General features: G+C 32.5%; 1 protein-coding gene across 1 annotated transcript; it reads left to right on the top strand.

Annotated features, from left to right (window-relative positions):
* Positions 1-18788: 18788 nt before the first annotated feature.
* On the top strand, positions 18789-22790 carry LOC120079650 (uncharacterized protein At4g06744-like). Its single transcript, XM_039033963.2, has 4 exons — positions 18789-19596; positions 20942-21447; positions 22363-22394; positions 22442-22790. Exons 1-4 carry the CDS (start codon positions 19002-19004, stop codon positions 22674-22676), a joined length of 1368 nt encoding a protein of 455 aa, XP_038889891.1. The 5' UTR covers positions 18789-19001; the 3' UTR covers positions 22677-22790.
* Positions 22791-23086: the final 296 nt, after the last annotated feature.

The raw sequence follows: 23086 nt of genomic DNA, 5'->3' as shown, positions 1-23086 counted from the left end.
AAGTGTTATATTAATTGGGTAGATTTATACTTAGGTTTTTTTTCTGGCTAAAAAAAATAACCTTAAGTCTATGTGGTTTTGTCCAAGCATAACGCTTATAATTGGATTTAACCTACAATGTTTAAGTGATAAACCATTTTATTAACTCACATCACTCATGTAAGCTCATAAAATCAGCTAACAATGCTCAATCTTTCGGTCATAATCCCCATGTAGAAGGTGTTCCGTAAACCGCCAACTTAAGTACCCTAACCTTAGACAGGTTTATGAACTGATATGAGTTTGTAACCAAATTTTATAAGTTTTAACTACTAAAATAAGTGGTTAACCTACGTGAGCATGCAGTTGTTCTTTATGGATTTTAAATGTCTAAACTAATTTTATAACAACTTATAAAACTTTAGACATACTAAACATTCATAACACACATAAAGGCATTCAATATTTAATATAACACTTATATTAGTACAAGAAACTCTAACATGCATACTATATATTATAATAAATTATAACATATTTTCAATACATGTAACATGCTTCCTATGGTGGGATTTTAAATCTAAATGCCATACTGTATGCACATATAAGATTTATTTAATTATAACATATATCAGATGCATAAATAATTAAACACAGATTGGTATGGTTTTAGTTTTGGCATAAACAAGCAAATAGAAGCCTAACTATTACAAATAGCTTCAAAACCATCTTTGAACCACTCGAACCGCTCTAAATCGAACCTAAGCATCTTGAACCCGACTGGATAAGTCTGAACCGGACCAGCCAAAAACCCTTTGAGCCTGAACTGGATTGGACCTCGAGAAAATCGATTGAACCGACTGCTCTCGGTCCAACTTCAAAATCTCGCTAAGGCCAATCGTGCAACGCTGAAGGCTATCATCTAACGCCATCGCCTTGTGTTGGGCAGAGGTACACGATCGCTTAGTGTCTTCTATCTATCGCATGGTGCAATTTTTAGCTCTCGGGTAGAACTACACAATCGCTTAATACCATCACATAGCACTTCATGTCATTGTTTAGTGTTCGCTGCAGCTACACGATTGCTTAGCTCTATCGCATATAACTTCATCGCATTGTATAGCACCGCAGCAATACGATTGCTTAGTTCCATCGCATAGAACTTCAACACCGCTTAGCACCGTAGCTAAATGATCGCTTAGCTCTATCGCATAGAACTTCAACGCATCGCTTAGCACGCACCGCAGCTACACAGTCGTGTAGTTCCATCGTATAGTACTTCCAATGCATCGTATAGTGCCCATGCAAAGCTAAACGATTACATAGTGCTGTCGTATAGCATTTCAATGCATCATTTAGCTCCTGCAGGTACACGATTGTCTAGCGTCCAACATCACAACGACCGGCGACCATAGCTATACGATCGTGTAATGTTTGGAACTAGACGATCATTTAGCAACTGAACCTCAACGACAATTTTTTGCAGAAGCTGAAAAATTGGAAACAGTAGCTCAGCCATCTTCAATTGTTTCTTCAATTACAACTTAATTTCAACTCTAATGTCACACCTTACCCCGAGCCCATGCTCCTGAGCCCGTGGAGAGGCGTGATAAAATCTATTACTATTATAGCTTAACTACTAGTTTCTTTTAGTACATTTGCAGCGGAAAAAGGAATACATGCTTTTTATTAGAAACTAGTATATAGGTTCAAATTATAAAATACACATGGAAACCCTATCCCGGTAACCAGTCTTATTTATAACTATTTTCAACTTGTGGCAGACCTTAACCAATACCGAAACTTGGACTCGTCAGCTACCTGCAAGATAAACATAGAGATAAACCATGAGCTTTTACAAAGCTCAGTGAGTGGTGACACAATTATAAATCTTCCACAACCCACATGAGGTTTCCAAGTGAACCTCCAACAAAGCATGAAGCTTTCACAAATCCACCTACACACACGGTAGATGTTTAACACATAATATCATAACAATAATACCAGCCTATGTGCACATAGCTCCTCCTATCATGGGCTTAGAAACTAGGCTCGTCGGCCCTTTGACCATCCCACTTCAAGGATTCTCAATCCCACAGGCTTAGACACTAGACTCCTCAGTCCCTTGACCATCCTGTAGGGATTTACTCTGGACTCAGGTTCTAGGTCTTTAGACCCCCTGACCATCCCAATCATCATACATAACCTACAGCATATTAATTTACAATATGCACAAAATAACAAGGGAAGAATTTACCACTCACAATGAAGTTATGGAGAACTTGTCACTCAGTTCACCTGGTTTCCCTGATTCTACCAGTAGATCCTATTCAGTTTTGATGCTTAGATTACTATCACTTCCAGGCCTTATCTTAAGACAATTCCTTCTTCCAAAATGTAGGAAAATGTCTTAACTATAATACCTTAAAGTTTCACCCCCAAATTCCTTGGCGAAATCTCTGAGGATCAATTTCACTTCGCCTGGCCCGACTGTCTTTTCTCTGGTGAGCACCTCGCGGTTTTCCTTAATGTTTACAGATTTGCAGTTATAATTTTGCTGATGCAGAACACACACAGAAACTATACTTAATTTAGAAACTTTTGGTTCAAGAATCATCTGATTTTCACGAGTGGTTTGGGAGAACTAGTGGTTTGAAGTTGGCCTATCGCTGTTGTCCAGACAGTTTGGCTCCTCCACGTCCTTGCTGGAAACTCCGACCCACACTTAAATTTCTCTCTTCGTATTTTTCCTCTCTTTATGCTCTTTGAGAAAAGAATTGGTGTGAAGGTTTAGAATGGGGCATCTCTCCTTTTATAGGCGTCCAAGATCCTTCCAAGCTTGACACCTACTTCCCCAAGTGTTGTTCTTAAGGTGTGCCAACCTATAGCCCCTTCCACCTCTTGCTTGAGGTGTCTACCAACGCAAGTTTGGGCCATGCAAGTGCTGGATGTCTCCCTTCTACAATGCCAATGCATGAGACCAATTTTGCATGTCTTCTCAAGCTTCCACCTCAATTTCTTAAGTCCGAAGATTTATTCTCAACGAGCCACTTGTTAGGATGACGTTTTCCTTATGATCTCAACATTCCTATGCATTTACTCCCTTCAATTAGGGTGATTCTCAAGGCATACAACTTAGCCTAAGGTACCAACGCATAGCCTACTTAGAACGCATAGTTGATCTTTAACACCTAATATGGTCCCAACGCATGGAAGTCCTTGGTTGCCCTTAACTTCCAACATAACATCATCGCAATCCTTAATAACGCAAGAGCCAACACTATGCGTCCATCCTAGTCTAACGCATGGCCTATATCCAATGCACCCCTCGTGCAAGTCATCAACAATTCCCCAACGCATTGCAAAGGCACTTGGCTCCAACGCATGGCTTAGCATCAACGCATGGTGTGGGTGCATGGCCGGCAGCTTGGCATGGATGCATGGGTGCTGCCATCGACCCATGGGTGCTGCCATCGACGCATCGGTCGCTTGGCTGCTCGATGCATAGACGAGGTGCTTCAACGCATGGCTTAGCACGGCAGCTGGGTTTGCTTACAAGGCTTGCTCGGCCACTCGACGCATAAGCGAGGCGCTTCGATGCATGGATGCTCACTCGGCCACTTGACGCATAGGCGAGGCACTTCGATGCATGGATGCTCACTCAGCCACTCAACGCATAAGCGAGGCATTTCAGCGTATGGATGTTCGCTCGGCCGCTTGACACATAGGATGGGCGAGGTGCTCAGACGCATCACCGGGTGAGGCATCGCTACGCGCTTGCTTGACGCATGCCTGGCGCCTGGCTAAGCCTGCTCAACGCATGGCTGGCCGTCTGGCCGAGCCTGCTCGATGTATGGCTCCCTTCAGCCCTCATACTATCCTTCAAAACCTCCTTTTCCTAATAAATTGATCTCCAAGGCATGTGTTGCTCTTATTACACTTCCCCCCTTTGCCCAAGAACTTATGGCCAATGCATGCACTCCCCTAAACACTTAGTTAAATTTTATAGTAGGAATTTCTTTTAATCACATCTCCATTACTTAGGATTTAAATCCCCAAAGTTTTCCATTCCTTTTTATCCTTTTAGGGTCCTTTTTACTCGTACCCTAGGATCAAATTCCTCTTTATTCTATGTTATTAAGGAGAATAGCCATGGGTTTTACATCTAATGACTCCAAATAAATTACAGACTCTTGGGAACACATATAAGCTCATCAAACAAGAGCCAATTATAAATTTAATTGAGAAATTAAAGAGAAATAAAATGCCAAAACTTAAAAAACTATATCAGTGCATCAGTTTCATATATCTCATGAAAAAACACCCACCACACCAAAATTAAACCGAATTGAATGCTTATATGATGCTCTGATACGAATTGTAGAAATGTGTTGGCAACAGCGGAAGCAAGGATCATTAAGCACTCTAATTTATTAATTTTGGCAAAATATAAAGCATGCTCTTGTAGAAACAAGTGAGTTTCATGACATACCTTTGTATAACTACTTTGCTTGATCTTCAGCTGCAACCTTCTCCAAAACTTATTGCAGACCACCTCAAGATCTTCTCCACTATTCTCTTGGTGCTCTAGATTGAGTTGTGGGACTCAAAACAAGCTTGAATCAAGGGATTTTTTAGGAAGTACTCACAGAAGCAATCTAGTTGAAGAACACCTTCTTCACCACGAATTTTCAACTAAAATTCTATCGATTGCCTCTCTCAAAATCACTCCAATCTCTTCAATATATTGTAGACCATCATGCAAGAAAGATAGCTGCATGGGTTGCAGCTCATGCTTGGAGTAATGAAGAGGAGAAAATGGTGTTTTTGTGAGCAAATAGAAGATGGATAATGGAAAAACTTGTTTTTCCATTTGTGCATGTTACCAACTTTTCAATTTCCATCAAAACCAATTTTAAAATCAATTTTGATTTTAAAACTGAAAATTTTATTAATTTTATAAAATTAATTTCATAAATTAATTTTTAAATAATATTAATTAATTTAATATCAAATATTAAATTAATTTTTATGCATATTCATCTTCATATATTTAAACCATATTTAAATATACATTCTCCTATTCCGTTTACTTCTAAAATTAAACACGTAATTATATCTCATATAATTACTAATTCCCTTAATTCTAATTTGAACGTTTCAAATTAACTTATCATGCTATTCTAGAGCTAATCCATTTATGAGCTAGTAGGGGGACCTCGCGGGCCTACAGATCATGGGCGTCAATGACCCGAGATTAATTGGCTAAACTCATTAGACCAAATTAACCCACATTCGCTAACTAATGGGTCACTCCACTAAAGCCCATAGTTGCACTCCCTTCACTGTAGATATATTATGTCCACATGATTTAACCATGATTAGTAAGTCGACCTTTCATAGATTTTTTGTAATAACGGTTGGATCAAATATTTATTTTACCCCCGAGATTACTTCTTGTTCCTCAAGTTCCTACTGATCCTCTAATGAACAACTAGTTTGTGATCCAATCACTAAACCAAAACTCTCTCAACCTAGTGAGAGGGTCGGGCCCCTTGTTCAAGGGTCAGTACTTGAGAGAATAACCTTACTTCTATCCCTAAATCGGGTAGGTGTGAATTCCATCTTGCCCTATATACCCAGCTATCTATTCAGTCTTACCCCTGAAATGGGAGGCTTATTGAGCCTGCGCTGTTGAGCCAACCCTCACCTATGCAAATCTAAGGATAATCCCAAATAAACAGGAGTTCATAGTTAGCTCAGGATTAAGATCGAGTTCCCTAGGTCCTCTAAGTTAAATAGTCAGTCTTATACAGTAAACAACGTTATAAAGTAAGAGTGACTTATTTCTTGGTCCAATCTTATGCAAACTCATTACATAATACGCCTCCACTCCTCATGTCATAACATGTACGAATTAAGATCACTTCGTATGTAGCACTTTACAACTCTTTGTAACAACTACAGAGTAGGCCATATCCAATAGTGTTACCAGAATAAAGTACTCAACCTTATTCATATACTATAGATCATTTTGACTATTTACTCGAACCTGATCCACTCTTATGTCTCTTCATAAAGTTCAAGTACTCATATAATAGTCATGGGTCTTAGTTTATTGGATTTAGACTTTCATGTGTACAATTTGTATAATAATAAGTTTATTGACTATAGAAAATGTTTATCATTTTATAAACTGCAAGTTTTAGGACATAAAACCCAACATGTATAAGATCGAACCACGAAATAAGTCACTCTTACTTTATAATGTTGTTTACTGTTTAAGACTGACTATTTCAAAGCAATGACCTAGGTAACTTGACCTTAATCCTAAGCTAACTATGAACTCTTGTTTATTCGGGATTATCCGTAGATTTGCATAGGTGAGGGTTGGTTCAACAGCTCCAGCTCAATAAATCTCTATTTCAGGGATAAGATCAGGTAGATAACTGGGAATATAGGGTGCAAGATGGAATCCACTCCTACCTGCTTTCAGAGATAGTGGAGAGGTTGTTCCCTTAAGTGTTGATTCCAAATCTTGAACAAGGGACCCCACCTCTCATTAGCCCAAGGGGGGCTCGGTTTGTTGATCAGATCACAAACCAATTGTTCATTAGACGATCAATGGGATTTAAGGAACAAGTGGTAATCTCGGGGGAAAACAACTATTTGACCCAGCCGTTATTACGAAAAACCTATGAAGGGTTAACTTACTAATTATGGTTAGATCGAGTGGACATAATATATCTACAGTAAGGGGAGTGCAACTCTGGGCTTTAGTGGAGTGACCCAGTAATTAACAAATGGGAGTTAATTCAGTGTAAAGAGTTTAGCCAATTAATCTCGTATCATTGGAGCCCATGATCTGTAGGTCCACGAGGTCCCCCTACTAGCTCATAAATGGATTAGCCTTAGAGTAGCGTGATAAGTTAATTTGAAATGTTCGAATTAGAATTAAGGGAATTAGTAATTATATGATATAATTATGTGTTTAATTTTGGAATTAAACGAAATTGGAGAATCAATTAATATTTAAATATGATTTAAATATTAAATTCATGAATAAGAATTCATGATGGTGGAATTAGTGTTAAATTAATTTAATATTTGATATTGAATTGATTAGAATTAATTAAATTGTTTAATTAATTATTTATTATTAATTTTATTAGAAAATTAATTATTGAATTAGTTTTGTAAAATTAATTAAAATTTTATGTTTGAAAACAAAAAATTGATTTTGGAAATCATTTAATAAAATAAATTTGAAGAAAATATGGAAAATGAAAAATCCCAAAAGTGGGATTTCTCCACTTTCATTCCTAGTAGCTCACACACATTCCACCATTTTTATTGAGTCAATCTTTAAGCATGAGGTGCTTTTCATATAGCAATCCTCTTTGCATGATAGTCTTACAATAAATGGAGAAGATTGGGCTAAGAATCGAGCATGCATTTGAAAGGTTTTTGCTGAAAAAACTTGAGGTTGAAGAAGGTCTTCTTCCATGGTGATGCAGTCATCTTCTTCTCCAAATTCCCTTAGTCTAAGCTTAATTTGAGTCCCACAGCTCTATCTAAGATACCGAAAGGATAGTAGGGAAGGTCTTGAGGTGGTTCACTAGCAGATTTGGAGGAGATTTTAAGTTGGAATAGAGATTTAAGTGTTTCTTCAAAGGTATGTTATGAAACCCTCTTATTAGTTTATGAGCATGCTTAATTTAAAACCAAAATTAATGAATTAGAATGCTCAACGATCAATTTTACTTCTGCTGTGTCTAACTCTAACACTTTGAATCTCTTGAAGAGAAGATTGACACAGTTGGTGGAACATCAAGTGTTTCTTTTGACTTTGAGAATATCTAGACTTAATGTTGTTGTTTTATTTTATCTAGACTTAATGTTGTTGTTTTCTTAAAATATACAAAAGTCTTCATTTTTTTTAGTAACTTTTATATATTTTTTAAGTATTGTTTTTCTTATTGTAATTATTTTCTTTTAATGAAAAAACATGGATCATTTTCATATGTTAGGTGTTTTAAAAATGAGCAAAGAAAATCTATGTCTGGCAGATAATGCAACTACACACAATACTTACAAATAAAAAATACTTTTTCAAATTGACAATGCTGAAAGCAAAAGTAAATACAATATCAGGTTCTGCAAACTTGATCGAAGGTTTTGGAAAAACAAATATTATTTTGCCTAAAGAAACAAAATTTACAATTGACAATGCATTGTTCTCTAGTCAATCAAAGAGAAATCTTCTAAGTTTTAAAGACATACGTTACAAAGTTATCATATTGAGACTGATAGTAAGAATAATGTGGAATATCTATATATTATCTCTACTGTCTCAAATGAAAAATGTATATTGGAAAAATTGTCTGTTTTATCTTCTGAATTGTATTATACTTATATACGAGTAATTGAAACATATGCAACAATGAACCTGAAGTTCATGAATGACATATTAACAATTTGGCATGACCAACTGGGTCATTCATAATCTATAATGATGAGCAGAATTATTGAGAATTCAAATTGACACCTATTGAAGAACTAAAAAATTCTTCAATCTATGAATTATCATGTGATGCTTGCTCTAAAGAAAAATTAATTATTAGACCATCACTAGCCAAAGTGGGGACTGAATCACCTGCATTTTTAGAACAACTTTATGGTGATATATGTTGACCTATTAACCCATCAAGTAGACCATTTAGATATTTTATGGTATTAATAGATGCATCCGGTAGATGGTCACATGTGTGCTTATTATCAAGTCGAAATCTTGAATTTGCAAGATTACTTGCTCATATAATTAAGTTAAGAGCACAATTTCCTGATTATACAATTAAGACCATCCGTCTTGATAATGCTGGTGAATTTACATCCCAAGCTTTTGATAATTATTGTATGTTAATTGGGATAAGTGTTGTACATCTTGTAGCTCATGTTCATACACAAAATGGTTTAGCAGAATCATTCATAAAAAGTTTACAATTAATTACAAGACCATTACTTATGAGAGCTAAGCTTCTTTCATCTGTATGAGACATACTATTTTGCATGCATCATCATTTGTACGTATTAGGCTAGTAGCTTATCATAAGTACTCGCCATTACAGTTAGCTTATGATCATGAGCCAAATATTTCCTATCTGAGAATTTTTGGTGTGCAGTATATGTTTCAGTTGCTCCACTACAATGCACTAAGATGGGTTCTCAAAGGAGGTTAGGAATATATATTGGATATGATTTCCCATCAATTATTAAATATCTTGAATCCCTGAAGGATGATGTACTTATTGCACGATTTGTTGATTGTCATTTTAATGAGACAAATTTTCCAACATTAGAGGGAGGACTTAAGAAATTGGAAAAAATTTTTACATGGAATGTATCGTTATTGTCTCATTTAGATCCCCATACAGATCAATGTGAACTTGAAGTTCAAAAAATAATTCATTTGCAAAATATAGAAAATCAATTACCATATGCATTTATATATGCAAAAAAAGTAACTAAGTCACATATACCAATTGCAAATGTTCCATAAAAAATGATATCTCAACATAACAAGTTGTTGCTAATGAGACTGAAACATACTAAAGCGTGGTAGACCAGTGGGTTCCAAAGATAAAAATCCTCAAAAACGAAAAATAATTAACAGTAAAAAAGACTTGGTTGAGGATGTAAATACCCGTGAAGAAATCCTCAACATGACTAGCGAGGGAAGTGAAATACCTAAAGATAATAACGAGATTTCAATAAACTATGTCATGAGAGGAAAAAGATGGAATCAAATTAATATAGTTATTGACAATATTTTTGCGTATAATGTTCCTTTTGATATTATATCTAAAACTGAGGATCTTGAACCAAAATATGTTAAAAAATGTCGACATAAAAAAGACTGGCTTCAATGGAAAGAAGCAATCGAGGCAGAATTAAACTCACTTTTAAAACGACAGGTTTTTATATCAGTAGTCCGAACACCAGAAGGTGTCAAATCTGTGGGATACAAATGTGTATTTGTGAGGAAAAAAAATGAAAATAATGAGGTCACAAGATACAAAGCAAGACTAATTTCACAAGGTTTTTCACAAAGGCTTGGTATTGATTAGAAGGAGAAATATTCTCCAGTGGTGGATGCAATTACACTAAGATATTTAATTGGCTTGACTATGTATAAAAGTCTGGATATGCATCTGGATGTAGTCACAGTATATTTATATGGATCTCTTGATAAGAATATTTATATGAGAATTCCATAAGGATTTAAGGTACCTGAAATATATACATCAAATTTCTAGGAATGGTATTCAATAAAGTTACAGATATCACTATATGGATTGAAACAATCAGGACGGATGTGGTATAATCACCCGAGTGGATATTTATTGAAATAAAGATATCAAAATAATCCAACATGTTCACGTATTTTTATAAAAAAATCACAATCAGGATTTGCTATTATAATTGTATATGTTGATGACTTGGATATAAATGGAACTCCTGAAGAGCTTTCAAAGGCAATAGAATATCTTGAAAGAATTTGAGATGAAAGATCTTGGAAAAAAAAAATTTACCTTGGTTTGCAAATTGAGCATTTAGCAGATAGAATATTTATTTATCAGTCAACTTATACAGAAAAATTTTTAAAAAGATTTTATATGGACAAAGCACATCCATTAAATATTCCAATGGAAGTCCGTTCAGTGGATATAAAGAAAGATATTTTTCGACCTCAAGAAGATAATGAAGAACTTCTTGGTCCTGAAGTACCATATCTTAGTGCAATTGGTGCACTTATGTATTTTGCTAATAATACAAGACCAAATATTGCATTTTCAGTAAATTTATGAGCTAGATATAGCTCTTGTCCTATAAAAAGACATTGGAACAGAATTAAGCATATACTCCGTTATCTCCAAGGAACAATTGATATGGGTTTGTTTTATTCAAATAAATAAATTTTTGATCTAGTTGGTTATGCAGATTTTAGATATTTATTTGATCCACACAAAGCTAGATCTCAAACAGGTTATCTATTCACATGTGGAGGAATTGCTATATCATGGTGATCGGTGAAACTAACCATCACTTCCTCAAATCATGCTAAAATTCTTGCAATTCACGAGGCTAGTTGAGACTGTGTATGGCCAAGGTCAATGACTCAGCACATTCGTGAAACGTGTGGCTTGTCTTCTAATAAAAATCTTCCAACAATATTATACGAAGACAACACAACTTGCATAGCTCAAATCAAAGAAGGATATATTAAAGGAGATGGAACAAAGTATATTTCACCGAAGATTTTCTACACTCATGATCTTGAAGAAAATGACGACATTACTGTACAACAAATTTGTTCGAATGATAACCTGACAAACTTATTTACAAATGCATTACCAACCGCAACTTTTGAAAAATTGGTGCGCAACATTGGAATGCCACGACTCAGAATCCTTAAGTGATGTTTTCGTGAGGGGGAGTAAATATTGTATTCTTTTAAGAGTATGTATTATATGAAATATGTACTCTTTTTCCTTTACTAGGATTTTTTCTCATTGGATTTTTCCTAGTAAGGTTTTAACGAGACATATTTCATATATATATATGGGTATCTAAGGTAGAGTATTATAAATATTATAAAATAGATGTCCAATGCTTAGTGTCCTAAAAGTCATGTGTCATTTTTCATATTGTCCATGTGACTTGTAATAATTATTCATGCTTGGTGTCCATGTAAGTCCACATTCTACTTTGCCATTTTGCCTATAAATAGTGGCATTTGGTGGATCTCAATAAAATGTACATTGGTGAGAAATCCACTTCAAAATTCCATTAATTTTCATTTCATCCAATTTTATAATTCTAGTTATTTTATTTTATTTTATATTTTATCTATTTATTATTATTATATAAATATATTATTATATTATATTTTTCCAATATCTGTATTCCCGTCGTGCTCTTCAATTTCACAACAAATAAATGATTTTTCAAGAAAATTTATTCAATTAAATGCTTAATTATATACAATCTTTTTGTGTTTTTTTTTGTTTTAGAATTTATCAAACAGATTTTTCTTTTTAAACAAAAGTGTTTTTAATTGATTAAGAGCACTTGTTTAAGGGAAAAAAAATACCAAACATTGATGTTTTTTTTCCTTCTTTTAAGAAAAAAAAATATACTTGTTAGTTTTTAATAAGAATGGTAAAAGGCACTTAAATACCTAACAAAACTATAGTTCAAAACTAGCATTAATATATACTAACAACTTCGAGATTGAGATTTAATTTTTACCCACATATTGTTAAAAAAAATCTAAATACACATTAAAATATTTCATAAAAGTCCTTTTTGCATTTTTTAGTTCAACAATTATGAAGGTAGGATAAAATCATCCATCTAAGAGATGATAATTGGTACTTATTGAATTAGGGTCCATTTGACTTGTAAATAATAGTATATTTTTAGAAATAATTATATTTTAAAATAAATTGGAAACCTAACATAAAAGCTAAATATATATTTAGTCTCTAATGTATGAATATTTTTTCAATTTAGCCCATACTTTTTTAGGAATTTCAAATTAGTCCATACATGTTAACATTTTAGAATTTAGTCTCTCACCTTGGTGTATGTTAAAAGCGGGAGATGTCGAGATGGTAAATTGATTCAACATAATACTTAGGAGTTGTTTGGGGCGCTGATATGATATAGGATGTGGGGAGTTCTGATGTTTGGGGAGTTCTGATCGAGTATGAACAATATCGAGTATGTTTAAGCACTGAGATGATATACGATACACAGAAGGAAAATGATGGTGAGATACAAAACACGTTCCGAAAATGGGCCCATAAATAATTAAAATCGGTGAGATAGGATAATGAGCCTTCAAACAGATAGGATATAGGGATATACCATCTCATGTTGGGCCTCCAGATGGGCCCATAAATAATTAAAATCGGTGAGATAGGATAATGAGCCTTCAAACATATAGGATATGAGGATATACCATCTCATGTTGGGCCTCCAGATAGCCCCTTAGGGAATCGACATAAATTTAGAAGAAAAAAAAGTTGTTCGTCAATTTAAAATAAAATCATGGAAATAAAAGCAAATCGAGTTTTCTTTTTCTATGATTTTTTCTCTTTTAATTTTTTGTTAATTTATTTAAATAAATTTATTATTAGTGAATTTTAATGGAAACTTAACACCTTTTGGTTTCCACTTTACAAAACTAACACCATTTTCTAAAACTTATTTAAATAGTTTTTTTTTTTAACTTATCGATTGTTTTGGCCTTTCTTGGTACATCTCCAAACAGACATTAGTAATTCTTCCAAAATATCATGTGATCTTCCTAAATCTTATACCAAATCTTATATATTTTCAAATTTCTCCAAATTCGATTATATTTACCAAATATTTTATCAAAATCTTACCTAAATTTTTAAATCTTTAGCCAAATTTCTAATTTTCAAATTAATTTACCAATGATTCAAATGATTTTTTTAGATGGATCTTAGTTGATTGATTTTGATTTTTAAATTTTTAGAAAGATTAATTTTTTTAAAAAAAAGAGGAAAATATATAAATCTCAGTATGAATCCTGGGTAGATTAACACAAAGATCGATGAATTCTTGGGCAAATTAATACTGAGATTTTATATATTTTCCATATCTTAACTATTTTTTTTTTTTCAAAATTTAAAAATCAAAATGCAATCATAAAAAATCTAATTGGTAAATTCATTTAGAAATTTAGAAATTTATATAATCATGAAACGGAAATTGACATAAAATTACATAAGAATTTAATATAATATTTGGTAAAGATAATTGGATTTGGAGAAATTTGAAAATATACACGATTTGGATAGATTATCTATTATTTAGAAAAAATACAAAAATCTCGACTCATTTCGTCCAAGATCGATCGAGAAAAATTAGTTTAACGACTTTTCAAAAATGAAAAATTGAGGTGCTATTTCTAAGTTATTTCTCAATTTTAATGTCCACGAGTAACCAGGGACTATTGTCAATTCATGATAGTCTTAATTGAAACAGATATTTTTTTTTAGTATAATTGAAATGGTTGTAAAAGGAGAAAAAAAATCCAAAATAATAAAACATATATCTGGGCTAACATAAAATAGTAGATCATGATATTTCGTTGTATTTGATATATTTCTTTGTTTCAACCTTTGACTTTATAAGGAAATTAAATAGTTAATTAATCTATAATCGCAACTCCATGATATAGTTCATTGGCAAATTATATGTTAATCATATTTTGGTCTCCAAAATTTCTTCATTTCAGTTTTCTTTTTAAGAAAAAAAAAATTAACATCTTGTTATGCTATATTTTGAATAGAAAAAATATTTATCTATACCTCTAAATTTTGAGATTTTATTAATTAAAATCTTGAATAAAAAATTATATTAATTTAAATTATGAACTTTTGTAGATGTATATTGCATTGACCTTTATGTTCCATATGAAAAAATATTGTGTGAGACTTATAATTTTTCAATTAAATTCCTAATTTTTAGAAGTTAATCAATTAAACTCTAATCCATGAATCAACTTCAATTGTTATTTTTTTTTTTAAACCAATATTTGAAGAAATGTACACATATGTGTGAGAATTGATACATTAATGATTTTATAAGCTAAATATAATGAAAAGTCTAAATTGATATACTTATGAAATCTAAGAGTTTAATTGATACAAATTATGAGTCTTACACTATATTGGATAAATGAAATATGGAGGATTTTTTTAGTGTATAAATTAAAACCAAAACAAACAAAAGAGTTTAAATATCCTTCTAAAGAGTTGAGGTCATCCATGATAGGTAATCTTCAATCCCAATCTCCAAGGTTTTGAAATGATGAGCACGAATCACAAGATGAAATGATGAGCACGAATCACAAGATCATGAGTCGTGATATTTCCTTTGCGCTTGACAAATAGAAATCATGGACGAAACTACTGCATTATTTTGAATGATGAGCATCAATAAAACCTTGTAATTCATTCAAATACCTCTTTGTTAACTCTCAAAAAGAGTTATTATTCCTAACTTAATTTGGGTTCGTCATCGGATTTTATATGTTTATTTTCCTATTTTGTAGGTACCAAGTAATCAAGAAGTAGAATTAGCAATTTGGAGCCAAACGTGGTTAATTTGAAGCAATTTGGAGTTGATTTAAGCATCTGAGCTTTAATAGAGTTGAAATTATCAAATTGCCATTGAGTATGATCAGCCATCGAGTACCATCAAGTAAAAGGCTATTGAGTATTATCGAGTAAAATTCTACCAAGTAAATAAGCATTGGATACCGAGTAAACGAGCATCGAGTATCGAGTTGTCAAGCAGCAAGTAGCAAGTTTCTGGCAGAACATTCAGCATTGCAACGCTCTTCACAAGCCTAAGTCCAACGCTCATTCGACGCTGAAAGGCAATAGCATCAAGTGCAGGGTAACGTTGTAATGATGCCCCAAGCGTCATGACGCTCTAGAGTTGGGTCATCGCCAGTGTTCCAACGCATTTCAATGCTTGGATTTCAATGATGAAAGACAGAACACTCAGTGTTGCAATGCCCCTACTAAGCATTGCAACATTGCGACGATTGACAAAAATTTGTCCAATGCGCGGTGCAAGCAAGCGTTGGACGCATCGTTGCAACGCCCGCTCAACGCTCTCCAATGTTGCCATAGCATTACTACGTTATTTCCAAGCATTATGACGCTGCGCGCAACCTATAAATAAGGCGTTGAGGTTCAGCCTTCGATAAGAAGACTCATATCACATTCCTACAACAAAATACCTTTGAATAGAATGAATTTTGAGAGTTTAGTCCGGTTTTGGGAGTCATTGAAGTCAAATTGCTGAGCAATTGCCATCATAGTCAATCTCGACTCTCTTTTGATCATTGTAATTCCAATATACCTTTTAGAGGCTAGGTAATTTTCTTGAGATAGTTTGTAGGTCTTAATTCTTGAAGTTTACTAGTTTAATTTATTCAATTGTTGTGAACCCTTTGGGTGAATTCGTTTTATTATTAATAGAGTTTCGATAAATTTTTCTAACAAATTAATTTATTGAATTTCTTGTATGCAAAATCAATCTAGCCCGTGCATAATTGATTGATTAAGTTGCACGTATTAGGATTGTATGTTTAGGGTCTAGTATGTTTCTGGCCAAATTCGTGCATGCCCTAATATAATCCTTCCCAAATAAATCATATTATAAGATATGGTTGTCCGGTTTGTAGTGTATTCCGACAATTGAACCATTTTTTAATGATTTTCAGTTTTAAGTTGTATGTCCTTGAGAAAGAAAAGTTTTAAACTGAATTAGTGCTGGTTTAGATTTTTATCGAAATTGACTAATTGAGCTATTAGAATTTCTAATAGGTTGAGGAGTTCACATAATTGGAGAAATTAACTAGTACCTAATGATAGAAAATAAAAAGCATACAAACTAATTCCAAGATTTTCCCACAATTTGATTCAACCCTTTTTTGTGCTAACTCTTAATTTTCCATGTTTGATGTTTAATTTATTTTATAAAACAAAAATAAAAACCATCAAAACCTTTTTAAGTGGAATTCCTAAATTGGCCTAAATTGATTCAACAGTCTTGGATTTGACCCCGATCTTATCATGTTACTACATTTGTGGTATAAGTCTTGGATCGGTGAAAATAAATTATCTTTACTTCGACCAGGAGCGGTTACGACAACGCTAGTTCCGGAGCCCGAACACTCTTCTAGTCTGTCAAAAGCTTCTATAGAATTTGAGAATCCATTTCGTCTAAAAGTTGGTGCAAGTCAACTTCAATTGTTGCAACTAAAGTTTAGGATATAAATTCAAATTTTAAATTGATACAATCATTAGTTTAAGATTTTAATGGATACCATTAAAGTCTTAGAGGTATAAAAAAATTATTTTAGTATTTTCTATTTTAAGATAGAAATAGAATGCAAACCGAAACTTTATTTCCTTTTTTGAATTAAAGTGCTCTACAGAAGCTTAAATTAAAAGTGATGAAATTTCTTTTACTAATTTCTCTTTTTTTAAATTAGACCCCGTTAGCTTTTATTCCTTTTAGGTAATTTGTTTACTAAAATTAAAAATAGTTGAAATCTTATGATGTTTGGATAATCAGGTTTGTTTCTTGGAAAAATTCGTAAGGATAATTTATATATTAATCTATCTAACATTTTAGTATTTTAGTGATATTTTATTGTTATGAATTTCACTTATATTAATTATATAATTTTTAAACAAATTAATTTGTTTAATTTTTTTATTAAAATGACATTAATTATTAATGCAATTTAGATTTGAAATACTGGAACTTATTCTGAAAAAAAGATAATTATATATGTTTGATGGTATTTATTTTAATTTATTATACAGATATATTATCAAAATAGAGAAGCGATTGTATTCGTTTTGATTAGTAGATAAATTTTTCGTATGAGTATAGCTTCATAGTTAAAGTATTTATTTCTTTCAACGAGAATGTAAGCGAGGTTCAAATTCTCTCACACTTCATATTCTTAAATAAACGAGTTAAGCACTACTATTCACTATTTATTTTCGACTATAATGAGACATCTTTTAATAATTGTTAGATATAAATTTAAGATATTTTATTTAACAGTATAAAATTGGCAATTACATTGGATTAGTCACCTTAAGTAAAATTTTCAAAACGACGGAGAGAACAGACCACGGGATTCCGTAAAATTTGTCGATTTTGGATAAACTACGACAAGTCGTTTCGAGTGCCATGACCATCGCCTTCTCGCCGCCACCCTTAACACGTGAACTTCTTTGTCTCATACATTTACCATCAAATCGTTATTATATTCCCTTTTATAATTTTTTTTTTTTTTTTTACCAACCTTCAATAATTGACCTTTTTCCTTGCCATATAATTTTACCTTTTTTCATACGTTTAAATTACCAATTTAATCGTTATAGTTTCAGCTTAATTAGATAGATGTGCTCCGATCTTAAATCAAATTTCGTGGAGTTGAAGGGAAATATCTAAATACATGTCTTATTTTTCAATCATCATGTTTCGTTACTAATATATATATATATATATATATTATAACAAAATGTTCCAAAAGTACAAATATTTTTCAAACATTTTGAAAGGTAAATACTTTTTGAATTTTCTTATTTATAAGAATTTTACAAAAAAAAAAATATGATGGTAAAATTTTATTAAGAAGATATGTGGAGTTCCAAGTGAAATTGAATTTAGGTCATGTTTACTCTACTAAAAACATAATAGATTAATGAGAATAAAAAAAGTAGGTTCTATTTGATTATTTTTTGTGTTTGTTTACTTGTGTCTGCATTTGTACTGACATATGGATCTCATATCTAAATTTGTAATAAAATAACACAATCTAATCACTGATTGTAATAAAGAATACTCAATCCAATTGTGTCTGAGAATTACGTCCTATCGTTATTGTTATTAGTTACAACTAAAAAATAATCAATTATGATATTTTTATTGTTATTGTCATCGCTACCGTTAGCGTTATCACATGACCCTCAAAGATAGAGGTAGAGATAATGGTAATAGTAAATTTGATAAAATTCATAATTTGAAGTAAATGCAATCAAAATTAATCTTATTGTGTTTGTGATTCAAACTCACTACAATTGAATCATCAATAAAATGTTATTATAGTTACGCTAATCTTCATTATAATGGAGTAAAAGTGGCCTTAATCAAACTAAAGAGTAGAGATTAAACTTAAAAGAAATTATAGAAGTTTGATGCCCACATGTCGAACTTAACAAATAAAAAAAATTTAAAAATTTCTCTCTCGGTCTCCAACATGTTAAGTCACTAATGAATTTAAAAATTTACGAAAAATTTAAATATATGGAATATTTTAACAAACATGTTTCTCTATTTAACACCTCCCCCTTTCATTCTCCACTTCCATTCACAACACAACACCCATGGCTTCTTTCTCTTCTTTTTCGATCCTCCTCCTCCTCCCATTTCTCTCCTGCCTCCTACTTTCCCCGGCGGAACCCCGTCCCACCGCCATCGACAATCAACCCAACTCCCGGGAGGCATTGGAAATAATCATCGGTGGCGGCGGTGGGAACAATCCCGACCCAAATCCTCCAGAGACTCCAGAGTACCCACCTGACTGCCCTCCGCCGCCACCGCCACCATGTCCGCCGCCGCCGCCGGAGTTCGAGAACGAGCGGCTGAAGAAGGCATACTTCGTGATACAGAGACTGAGGAGGAAAATCACGAGCGGGAGGATGGACGTGGTGAAGACATGGACGGGGAAGGACGTTTGCCGGTACAAAGGGTTCCGATGCGACCCTCTGCCGGTGGAGAAAGAGAGGAGCATTTCTGCAGTGAGCTTTAATGGGTTCAGATTTGGAGGTCCGGAGCTGTTTCTTGAAGGATTTATGGACGAATTGGATGATATTGCGGTTTTTCATGCCAATTCTAATTTCTTTCGTGGCCCAATTCCGAAGAAAATCAATCGCCAGCGATTCTTTTATGAGATGGATCTAAGTAACAACAAGCTTCCAGGTTCTTACATTTTCTCATTCTTCCTATATTATCCTTTCCTTTTTTTTTTTTTGTTTTACAAAATCATTTCTTTAAATGTCAAACAGGACATTATATCTATGATTGGAGTGAGATTGACAATTTTTTTTTTATACTCTAAAATTATTTTCAAAGTTTTTTTAATTGATGCCTGTACTGTCAGATCGGAATAATGGAAATATAATTATGCGATGGATTTTCACTATTACAAACTAAAGATTTTGGATTCAGGAGAAACTTTTGATTAACTATTATATAAATAGAGAGAGACATGCTTTTCTTTTAAATGAATCCATTTTTTTCTAAATATAGAAAAAAAAATTAAAATGGCTTTACTTTACTTTTGAGATCGGACTTAGAATGTTTAAATATATTAAAAGAAAAAAATATATAATTTTCATATAATTGCAAAGGGTAACACTTTTAAAGAATTCTAAGTATAGCAAAACCTTATTTATCATTGATAGATATTAAGAGTTAAATTTAAATTTTACTATATATACAAATTCTTTTACATTGTTTTTGTTGTACTATATTTGTTGATATTTTAAGTCTACTGTTATATTTGTTATTATCCGATTTTTCCCCATAAAAGCAACCATTTCATTTTGTAAATGCTATGTTACTTCTCTACTCAATAATCACTTCCATCAATTCCGAAAAGTGTTAATCAATATTTAAACTTTTTATATTGGAACCTTCAAATTTGAATTTCTAAGGTAATTAAACACAATTTAGAAATTTGGTTTTGAAAACAAAAAACGTTAGAACACCGTAGTTTAAATTTTGGCCAAATTTATCAAACCATAATAAAAATTAGTTAATTAGAATGGGATTTCATTGATAGATGAACCGTAATAGGGCTTAATCACAAACATAATTGGATTGATTTTATCGCGTTTACCTAGAATTATGAATCTATGTTATCATAATCTTTACTGGTTGACCCGATAACGATAACGATAAAAGTAACAATAAATATGACAAATTCATAATATTCATATCGTCGTAGTAACAATATCTATAACAATAACGGTAACGACAACGATAAAGGTAGTAGGTCTACGTAATTTTTAACCACAATCAGATTGATCACCTTTCCTTCTTCAATTAGATTACACGATTTATTACAAATTTCGATTTATTACAAATTTCAAGGTCCCACATTTTATTAAAACACGTAAAGAATAACAAAAGTAATCACCAGGGACTACTTTTTACATTATCGTTAATTGATGGATTACTTTTCGACTGGTAGTACATAGGCTTTATTCTATTTAGTTGATATACTTTTGATAATTAAAAATTGATTTGAATGAAATGTCAGGGGAGTTTCCGACAAACGCGTTGGGAGCGTCGGAGCTAACATTTCTGGACCTTCGATACAACAACTACTGTGGACCAATTCCGGACCAAATTTTCAACATGGATATTATCAGCGCCATTTACATTAACAACAACCAATTCACTTCAAATCTTCCATACAATTTAGGCAAAACTCCGGCGAAGTACTTGACATTCGCCCACAACCAGTTTTCTGGACCCATTCCCAGAAGCATCGGAGAAGCCAAGAAGACAATGGAAGAAATTGTGTTCTTCAACAACCAATTGGAAGGTTGTTTGCCGTTCGAGATCGGTTTGTTGGAAAACGCCGTGTTGTTTGACGCCGGAAAGAACCTCCTCACCGGCCCCATCCCGCTTTCCTTCGCTTGCTTGGCTAAGGCCGAGCTTCTCTATTTGGCCGACAACCAATTCTACGGTCCCGTGCCGGAAGAGATCTGCAAGTTGCCTAAACTTGGTAACTTCACCTTGAGGAACAATTTTTTCACTCAGGTACGTCATTGAATTCCCGTCACGGTTTACTTCCTATATCATAAAAACTTTTTTCTTTATCAGATAGGTATTTGAATTCTCAAATTTTATTTTATTTATTATTTATATATTTTTTCCATTTTAAGAATCACATCTGAGGTAAGAGAATTCAAACAATAGGTATCTTAATTTTAATTTTTGCGTTTAACGTCTTTGAATTTTTTTATTTGGTATATAATAGGTTTCTTAATTTTCAAGGGAGTATTTATTAAAAAGTGATTAATAGTTACTTAAACTTTCACTTTTGTTTTTTATCCAATTAGTCTTTAAATTTTGCCAACATGAGTATAACATAAATTTGTATTATTAATCTTAAGGTAGAGGTTTGATCCACGCAATGTTGCAAAAAATAATTTTCTCTTAATTTTCAATAAGTTTATTTCAATTTCAATTTGTGTCAAATTCGTGTCTAATAAATGATTGAATTTTCCATTTAGCATCTAAACATTCTCTAAAACTTTCAATTTTGTTAAATAAATTATTGAACTTTAAAAATTATCTAATACATTTTTTAACTTTTACTTTTGTGTCTAAAAGATCCCTATTTTTTTTTTTTAATATATCTAAGAGATCTTGATACATTGCTCATTTTTTAAATTTTAAAAACCTAGATACAAAATTAAAAGTTTATAGTATCATTAGATATAATAAAATTTAATTTTATATCTATTAATAAAACATTTCATATTCTTAAGGTGATCTATGAACTATAAAATAAAAAATTAAGAGACTTATCATATATTTTTTAAAGTTGATAGAGTAAAGGGACAAAAGATTAAACTTGTAAAATTTTTGAAGGATTGAACAAGTAATTTTTTTTTTCTAAAGTGTTGAACTCAACATTTTATTTACATGGTTTTTTGCTTTTCCTTTCAGGTGGGACCAACATGCAAGAAACTAATAAAGAATGAATCTTGGGGAAACTAATAAAGAAGGAAAATTCTTAAATAAAGAAGAAGATTCTAGACGTTTCAAACAACTGCATTCCAGGACTCCCAAAGCAGAGATCCAAAGAAGAATGTATAGAATTTGCATATAGACCCAAATACTGCGGGAACGACATGTCGTTCACTTACCTACCTTGCAAAAACAATTACTATCTTCATCCCCACGTCTCTAAACCTAACGATAACGTAAACTACGTGTCGCCAAAGAAAACTTATGCCGCTCTCACTCCCCCACCCCAATAATTAAATCTCCTCCAAAACTTTATAATTTTCATTTCATTAATAAATTACTTTGTATTGTACAGGCCGACTTTCTCATAAGCATAAACAAATAAATAACCTATTATTATAGGCCAACTTGATGCTCCACGGTCGTTGTTTATGTTTTTTTTTTTTTTTCCCCTTCTTTTTTACATATATATTATTAGGGTTTTTGTTTGTTTTTTCTTGTTATTATTTTTTTCTTTTTTCCCCAACCCCTTATAGGGTAGGTTGATTTTAGTTGACTTTTTAAGGAACTGTTGACGTGTTATACTTATGAATCCTTATCCAATAAATTGTACCGGACAATCATTTTGTCTCTCATCATCGTCTTTTCTTTAATTGGATTAATTTTAGTTTATTTAGTTTCAATTTTTATTTGTTATTTTTAA

Source organism: Benincasa hispida, chromosome 1 (assembly GCF_027475165.1).
Source record: "Benincasa hispida cultivar pf3 chromosome 1, pf3_genome.v1.1, whole genome shotgun sequence".
Taxonomy (NCBI): Eukaryota; Viridiplantae; Streptophyta; class Magnoliopsida; order Cucurbitales; family Cucurbitaceae; genus Benincasa; species Benincasa hispida.
The sequence above is the reverse complement of the archived record's forward strand: the minus strand, read 5'-3'. Positions and strand labels throughout refer to the sequence as shown.